We start from the raw sequence: 9225 nt of genomic DNA on the forward strand, positions 1-9225 counted from the left end.
TAACCTGTCCTCCAACCCGTGCTCTAACCCGTCCTCCAACCCGTCCTCTAACCTGTCCTCCAACCTGTCCTCTAACCTGTCCTCCAACCCGTACTCTAATCCATCCTCCAACCCATCCTCTAACCTGTCCTCTAACCTGTCCTCCAACCCGTGCTCTAATCCGTCCTCCAGTCTGTCCTCACACAAGATTCCATCACAGATTTGCATAAAACTTATTCTGATATTTTCAGAACTTCGATAAAACACAATTGCGAGATGACTGCGTTTCTATAGAACGATGGACTTCTCTCACGATGTTACGTGACTTTCCTCTGGCAATAGCTTTCCTGTAACCATGGCGATGGATGTCCAAAAGTTTGACAGGTTTATTTCTATTGCAGCCACTCGATAAAATCGATCTAATGTCGCCATAATTTCTTTGTCTGGTATCAGAGTGAAGAGGATCTCGGTCTCTTCCTCCGTCCTCAGCGTCATGTGACCTCACAGCATCATGTGACCTCACAGCATCATGTGACCTCACAGCATCATGTGACCTAGAAAAGACTAAAAAGAGTTTCCATTGTAGTTTAGTGAAATGTTTTTTTTATCAACTGACATACCACCTCATGCGAGCGTAAAAAACTTTTTTTTATCAATATATAGGAGTTTTTTCAAAATGAATGTATATATATATATATATATATATATATATATATATATATATATGTCTGCTGGATGTGTGGTGACGCTGTTTTTCACCTCTCCAGCAGTGGAGGGAAAATCCAGGGTCAGATGGAGACGGAGGGGGAGGTGAAGATTAAGTAACAGAGAAAGAAGGAGAGAGAGAGAGAGAGGAGGTGAGACAGAAAGCAAGAAGGTAAAATGAGGGTAAAATACAGAAACAGAGAGTGTGTGTGTGTGTGTGTGTGTGTGTGTGTGTGAGCATTAATGAGTCCCGCCTTTAATGACATCATGCCCTCCTCCTCCTCCTCCTCCTCCTCCTCCTCCTCGTCTCTATGCGCAGACACATGATGAGGTCATGAGGAGGATGAAAACATTGGAGCAGGAAGCAGCGTGCAGGCTGATCAGAAACACATGGACGTCTCCGTCCCCCCATCCGTCCCTCCGTCCCTCTGTCGCTGTCTCGTACAAAAACTCGAGTTCACAGCCGGCTGATCAAAAGCTCTCCTCACACCTGAGCTGAGAAATCTCTAAATGTAAAGCGTGGATTTGTCTGGAGGCTTTTTCGGGCAGTAAAGGTTGATTATGATGCTGATTTGAAGTAACGTTCGGTGAAATCTGAGAAACGTCTTCAACTTCGGCCAGTTTCCAGTTTCCAGGGGAGAACATGCTGCGAGCAAATAAGTCTTCAAATAAAAACACGCAACATCCAAAAATATAACACTTGAGGGCACTCAGTTAACCCTTTAAAACCCAGATCAACATCACTTCTCTTGTGCTGTAATCAGACACCATTAATGAGCTATTTGACCCTTTTGAAAACTCAGCAAATTAGTTTGATTTCTTCTGAAAAAGTAATGACCAACTTGGCAAGAAATGTCCCGAATTTTACTCAAAATTTTCTTTTGAAAAAATGAGGTGATGATTATTAGAATATAATAATAAAAACAGTAAAGTGTCCCGAAAAATATATTTAACTTAAGAATAGAATAATTAAGAATAATATTATGAAATAAATGCATATCTTTTTTTATTTTCATCAATTTTTCTAGGTTATTTTTTTAAGAATAATTTTATATTTAAAACTTATTTTATAGAAAAATATAAAATTAATACATTTCTTTTTTATTTTCAGCACTTGTCTGGGTAATTTCCTTGTTTGTTTGGGGTTTTTTTTTTTACTATTTTCAGGTAATTTTCTTGTAACTTTTTTTTTCCTGCTCATTTTTGGCCATGTCTTGTGAAGTTGTTTGTTGCATTCCCCCCTCTCTTTGAAAGACATAAACACCGTTTGCTCAGGTTTCAAAGGGTTAAAGTGAATGTACAGTAAAGTGCGGATCACAGCTGACTCGCACTCGCCGACCAAACAGCTCATAAAAAGAGTTTTTGTAAAACGCTCTGGTTTTTTAATCGCAGTGGAAACTAAAACCTCGTGGGCTGCAGGTTATTTTCTGCCGTGGGAAAAAACGTTTAATCTGTCTTTGGCTGTTTTTACTACGTACTAACATGTGAGCAAAGAATAAAAGAAAGAAACAGGGCTTCAGGCATCTGGTAAAATGTGCAAATATAAACCTCTTCATCATGCAAAATGCAAATCTACAGTTTCTGTAAGTCATGCAACATGTTGGGCCTCGCGAGAAACGATATACAAACACATTTTCTCTTATTTTACTTAAGTTTACTGAACAGAATATCAGTTTCACTCCTGCAGAAGCTTTTCTTTTTACAGTCTTTTAGTTTTATGTCTTAACAGAAATAATAAAATAAGAAAAATAAAGAAAATGTTGCTACATTAAGTTCTTGTTTAATAAACTATCAAGCAGAGATGTCGTGAGATTTTAATGTGTCGGGGACGCAGGACACACACCTGAGAGGACGCAGTCAGCTCACTATTGATGCGTCCTGTGGATGAAACTCTAAAACCCACAAACGCAATAAACCACAAACGTGATACAAATCTGCAAATCTTTCAATGTAATAATCCCACAAATAAACCGATAAACTTCCCACAAACGCAGTAGCAGTTTCCTGCTACAAACGTAACATAAAATGTCCTGCGAACAGCCAGAAAAGACGTAGTATAGATGTCTTTTCTGTTTGACATATAGATGTCTTTTGTGGACATTTGCAGGAAATTCTGTATTACGTTTGTCGAAGGAAGCTGCGACTATGTTTGTGGTTAATTACGTTTGCAGGTGTCACATGCACCGTTTTATTTTTCTTAATAATGCTTCATTTAAAAAGCAGAAGTGTCCCGTGACTTTAATTTTTTTGAGAGTTTTGCTCTCTGTTATTGGCGCAAGACGGAAACGAAGCTTCAGGAGCTCAAACCTCCATCTGAAGCTGCTGTGTGATACGCCGTCACGTGACCCGTCCAGCTGTTGTTCTGACCCTGTGTGTGTGTGTGTGTGTGTGTGTGTGTGTGTGTGTGTGTGTGTGTTACAGAGAGCGTGCGGGAGGCCGTGGGTCGGAGGGTGAAGCTGACCCTGAGGCGTAAAGTCCAGCTGGAGGTCAAAGGTGACAAGGTGGAGAACAGAGTGCTGGTAAGTTCAGCAGCTGAAGCGTTTCTCTAAATTCAGAGTGAATCTGAACACGTGCGCTCAGATTAAATCTCTGCTGTTTGGCTGAAATTCTCTCGGTAGGGTTTGAGATTTGGCACAGATTTAAAATGAAAATGGGTGTAAATTAAACAGCACAACACATTTACACCATTTTCTGTTTTTTAACATTTAAGTGGGAAAGAGATCAAATCAAATGGAAATAAATGAGAAGTTTACGTTGTAAAATGAGTCGTGCAGGCGACAGTTAGCACCGTTAAAAACAGCGATAAAGTGGTTGAGTTTTAGTGAGTCAGCGCTGTTTCCAGCTTCTGTTTAGGACCCAAACGTTGGGGTGTTTTTCGGGACCCATCGCTGTTTTTCCCGCGTTGTCACGAGAAAGAGTTGCGTTTTTCTTGAGACATCACTGCGTGTTTTAAGCCCAAATCTGATCTTTTCCTAAACATAACCACACGTTAACCACAGTGTTGTGGCACATAAAGTTAGAACTTCTCTGCGGTTTGCAGAAATGTAAAATACAAACATTTTCTCTGCTGGTCGCGATGCCTGTTGAAGGATTTCGGTCAGTGCAGCATGAAAGAGTCGCTCTGAGAAAACTGCCTGAAACGTTAAAAGTCAGCAGGCCTGAGAAACGTCTCTCCAGCTTCCAGAGGAAAGACGGTCGGCCTTTTGGTTTATTGCACGAATGAATCATTTTATTGCTCCTCTGGGAGAAAAATCTAAGAGGCTCAGTGTTGTGGGCGAGCTGCTGCAGGTTCAGGTGGGAAGATAAAACACGAACCAGGAAGTGAAGCTTCATCAGACGCCAAAACGCTACAGAGCAGAACTGTCTGATGCAGATTTTAATACCGCAGACCTGTGATGCTCAACTTACAGTTAGCCGGCCAAATCTGCCCCCCCGACTATTTTCTAACAGACAGTAAAATAAAATGATTCACACTTGGGATTATTTTGTACTTTTAGTGTCCATAAGGTGCCAGAGGGCATAAAACAGCATCAGATCTGAGCTAAGACCCCAAATCCCAGAAATGTCCTCAAATCATAACAATGTCCTAAAATCAAAAAAATGTCCTAAAATTCTAAAAATGTCCTAAAATTCTAAAAATGTCCTAAAATCCTAAAACTGTCCTTAAATCGAAGAAATGTCCTAAAATCCTAAAAATGTCCATAAATCCGAGAAATGTCCTAAAAATCTGGGAAATGTCCTGAAGTCCTAGAAGCATCCTTAAATCCTAAAAATGCTATAAAATCCATGTAAAAGTGTCGATTAAAATCAACTTCTGTGTCAATAAAAGGAGCAAGCTCGGTCAACCACCAAAAACAGCAAAGTAGCCAGAATCAAAACACAGAAATGCCAAAAAAGGCAGCGATCACAATCATTTCCAACCATAAAAAGTCTTAAAAAAGTAACACAGAAACAGCGCAAGAAATGTGCGTGTTCAAAGGAAGATTTATACCGATTTGTTCTCTGTATCTTTCAGAGGGAAGATGTTTGCCTTCAGTTTCACCATAAAATATATAAAAGAAGCCCCTAAGAACATAAAAATATACAGAAAAAAGACAGCAATACATGCCATGTACAAAGTGTACAAATATTCAGACAGATATAATTCACAATAAATAAATATTCATGTGGAATCATCAAACGGTGCAAAAACCAAAAAAACTCAAAGTGTGAGGAGCAGGAAGTGAAGACAGAGGAGGTGTTTCTGCAGCTCGGTGTCTCGTTTCATGTAGCTGCAGGTATGTGGACTCACCTCAGCTCTGTGTGTGTGTGTGTGTGTGTGTGTGTGTGTGTGTGTGTGTGTGTGTGTGTGTGTGAGAGTGTGAGTGTGAACAAAGCTCAGTAAAAACAGCTTTTAGATGTAACGTTTCTTTAAAAACCGCCAAAAATCTTTAAAATGGGGGAAAAAAGCTATTTTTCTCATTAAAAGTCGTCAAACTTTGTGTGTGAACAAAACTAAAAACAGCTTTTAGATTTAACTCCGTAGACACGTGAATTTTTATGACTCTGAGGCCAGAGGCAGAAAAATTCAAGTGTCAGTTTCATGCAGCCCACAAGGGTGGGAAAGCTTGTTTTCTGTGAAAATCACTAAAAATTTAAAATAATTGCCAAAAATGTCTCTTTAAAAAAAATAAATTAAAAAACACTTTTTTTTTTAAATCACAAAAAAATTTTGGAGAAAAAGAAAATAATTTTTATTCTACAAAAATCACTTCAAAAAATTAAAAAAGTTGGGGGAAAAAAGCATTTATTTTTTCATTAAAATTCACCAAACTCTGAGTGTGCCAAACTTAGAAAAACAGCTTTTAGATGTTCTGACTTGAACCTGCGACCTTCTGTTTGCACTCGACCGTCGTGTCGACTTTAACTCGGACGAGCCGCCAAACACATTTTTCTATTTCTTTGACATATTTGTTCCTTTGACCGCCGCATACCTCGACTCTGCAAAATGAGCCTGCAACTCCTGTCAGGACTTGACTGAAGCAACCCACTCACAGCCACAGGGTGTAGACACACACACACACACACACACACACACACACACACACACGTACAAACACACACACACACACACACACACACACACACACACACACACCACATTCCACAGCTGTAGACCAGCGCGTTGGAAACGATGCCATGATTTCTTAAAATGAGGCAGAACGCTCTAAATGTTTGGTGCAAATGTGTCGGGCACATTTGTTTTCATGTGTTCGGGGGAGATGAAGTGCAGATTGTTTCCTGAATCTCAACAACAAAGTTTGGAAATGTGTCGCAGCCAAAAACAAGATCAAAACTCAGCTGACACCTTTAAAGTTTAAAACAGTCCAACATGAGGAGTCAGGATTCATCAGGACGCAGCTCTTTTTTATCGGCCGCCGTGTAAAACCAGCCGACTGTTTTTAACGCTACAGTCTCAGAATTGTGAGTTTGTATCAGAAACTTTTTGAGTTCGCCCCCGAACCCGCCGAGCTCTGCCCCACTCTGTCAGTGCAGCTAATGCTAATTCAAGCCGCAACAAACCATCAGTTTTATTATTGAATAATCTGATGATTATTTTATCAATTAATTTATCAATCATTTTGTCTTGTCTTGTCTGTGCCAGCAATAACTGAGGCCTTTAAAAAAATCACAAAAAAATATAAAGAAAAAAAATCGCCAAAAAAATCTCTTTAAAAATCACCACAAATTAAAATCGGAAATCACCCAAAAAATTTGAAGGAAAAACAAGTCACAAATTAAAAAAAAACAAAAAACAACAGCTTTTTTTTCATTAAAAAAAACCCATGAACCACATGAAACTGTTGACACATGAATTTTTAATGTGCCGGCATTAGCCGAGGCCAGAGGCATAATGTTTATAATGTTTTTCATTGTCTGTAAATACAATATGGCATCAAAAAAAAATCTTTAAAAATCACAAAAAAGTTTTGAAAAAGAAAAGCCAGAATAAAATTTCCAATTTTTTTTTTTTTTAAATATTGGCAGTAATAAATACAAAATAAAGAAATTTAAAGATATAATCCACTCCCCTAAAGCCAAAATAGAAAACAGAGTTTAAAATATTATTTGACATGCCTCCCCCTTTTTTGCACCGCCCCTTTCCCTTTCATAAATAATGAACAGTCCCAAAGTTATATTTAAATATTAATATATATTTTTAAAAAGCAATGATATGATAATGAAAATGAACCGATAAGGAGTCTCGACGGCTGTTTCAGAGAATGTATCATTTTTAAAATGTATCTCACAGTCCTGGAAAAGTCCTGGAAAGTCATTGTTAAAAACACGTATGAAGCTGTCTGTTCTCGATCACGTGGTCTGCCTGTGTGGACTCTGTCAGCTGTTCGCTCGCACGGACCAACCTGCACTCACATCTGTTTCACACCTGAGCCGCGACGCCTCCAGACTTTCTAAACTGGAAACAGGTGGTTCAGATCGGACAAAATCTGGCATCAGACCGCGAGCAAATGTGACCTGGAGTAACCTCTGTCCGCTCTCTGCAAACAGCACCGCCGGCTCCCGTCACCTCTCCTCCTCTTCGTTAAAATCTCATCACGACGTGAAGGACGATAAAACGCTTCAAACCAAAACTCAGCACCTCGTGCACTTGTGACGAGGACACGTCTCTGACTCGCCGGCAGCGGCTGGGCGAGCGGCGGTAATGTGCAGTCGCTGTCTGCCAGCACAGACGGACAGCACATGCTGAGAGACGATATATGGAATTATCTCAGTCAGTGAGAAACCTCAGAGGACAGACGGACAGCGTCTCTGCCAGGCAGGACAGGTTTTTTTGTGCATGTGACCCTCTGACCTCACTCTCATGTACTTTGTTTTCCTCTGTTCTGTCCATTTGTCCAATTTTTTGAACACGATGTTTAAAAAACGCTTTTATTTTTTTCGAATTGGCACAAACGTCCACTTGGACTCAAGACTGAACTGGTTGGAGTTTGGTGGTCAAAGGTCACTGGGACCTTTCGTACGTCTCATTTTTGTGAATGTGATATCTCAAGAACGCCTGAAGAGATGAAACTGTCTCACATCAGACAAGTTAAAGTGTCTCTCTGTCTAACATGTCTCTGTCTCTGTCTCTGTCTAATATGTCTCTGTCTCCGTCCTCAGGCCCTGGCATCACATCGAGCCTATCTGCTGACAGCGCGCGTCCCCTCCAAGGTTGGTCAGTCTAATCTAGGTCTTAGTTTTATAGTTTGTTTATTTGCACAATTAAAAAAAGGATATAAACGATTTTACATGCAGCTTTTCTGGAGCTGTGAATGTCGGCAGCTGTAGGAGAAGAAGCCGACTCAGAGGTTTTTAAATCCTCAGGAAAATGATTAACAGCACAGAAGTTTGACAGAAGCTCAGAGTCCTGCAGTCAGGAGAGGTTGGCCTATATGTATATATACATATATATTTATATATATGTATATATATTTATACATAAATATGCTTTTGACTGATCTTTATTCCTCATTTTTCACTTTATAAACCCACACTGGTGCTGTTGTCTGTTGTTATTCCTCACGCTGCTCTCTGTTCTGACTGAATATGTCTGTGCGTCTTTCCCGTCCTCTCTCTCTGTCTTTATGTGTGTGTGTCTCTCTCTCTGTCTCTCTCTGTCTGTCTTTATGTCTCTTGACCCACATGTGAACATGTCCGGCCATGTGGAGACATCTGATAGTTTTACCCACAATGCAGCTGTGAGAGCGCAGCCTGTGGGAAAGAAAAACATGAGCGAGGAAGAAAAGTTCAGCCTGCAGGGCGAGAGAGAGAGACAGACAGAGAGACAAGCAGACAGACAGACGGACGGAGGGAAAAAACATGCCCAAAATAGTCTAAAAGTGTTTCAGTTTTTTGTTCAAACGAGCGGATTGTACATGACGGCCATGTTAAAGAAAAAAGTTCGATCTTAAGAATAAAGTCCTAATATTACGAAAATAAAGTCATAATATTTTAGGAAAAAAAGCTGTAAAATTATGAGAATAAAACTGGAATCTTCCGAGAAAAAGTCGTAATTTTTCTGAGAAAAAAAGTCACGTTTTACAAGAATAAAGTATCTTATCCCGGTTGCCATGGAGACTGCCCGTGCTCTCGCCAGGTTAGTTTGACTTTAGCCTCTTTTTTTCTCGTAAGATTGTGACTTTATTCTTGTAATATTACGACTTAATTCTCATTAAATTATGATTTTTTCTTAATTCTCAAAGTCTCAAAAATAATGATTTGGCCCTAAAACTCTGTCGTAGGTACATAAAGCAAATATAAAACAGACAAAATTTCTTCATTTCTTTTTCAATCTTCCATGAGTAGAAGTGAGCAGTGGAATTATGAAACGGTAGAAATACACAGGAAAAAACTGAATAAAATAAAATATAATGATCACAGGTGAAACATCAGTAAAGGCGATGCTTAGCAATAATAATAATAAGTAGAAACAGTGAAATCTGAGCAGACTGGCTTGATTTCTTTCAAAAACATGAGAAGAAGGCAATGAAGCCCTGACCC

General features: G+C 39.5%; 1 protein-coding gene across 1 annotated transcript in view; it reads left to right on the forward strand.

Annotated features, from left to right (window-relative positions):
- carmil1 (capping protein regulator and myosin 1 linker 1) overlaps positions 1-9225 on the forward strand; it is a 43315-nt gene that overhangs the window by 4365 nt on the left and 29725 nt on the right. Inside the window, 2 exon segments of the mRNA XM_088090861.1 lie at positions 3106-3203; positions 7846-7896. Coding sequence (XP_087946987.1) covers positions 3106-3203; positions 7846-7896 — 149 coding nt within the window.

Source organism: Plectropomus leopardus, chromosome 17 (assembly GCF_026936395.1).
Source record: "Plectropomus leopardus strain MGB_pleo_1.0 chromosome 17, ASM2693639v1, whole genome shotgun sequence".
Lineage (NCBI taxonomy): Eukaryota > Metazoa > Chordata > Actinopteri > Perciformes > Serranidae > Plectropomus > Plectropomus leopardus.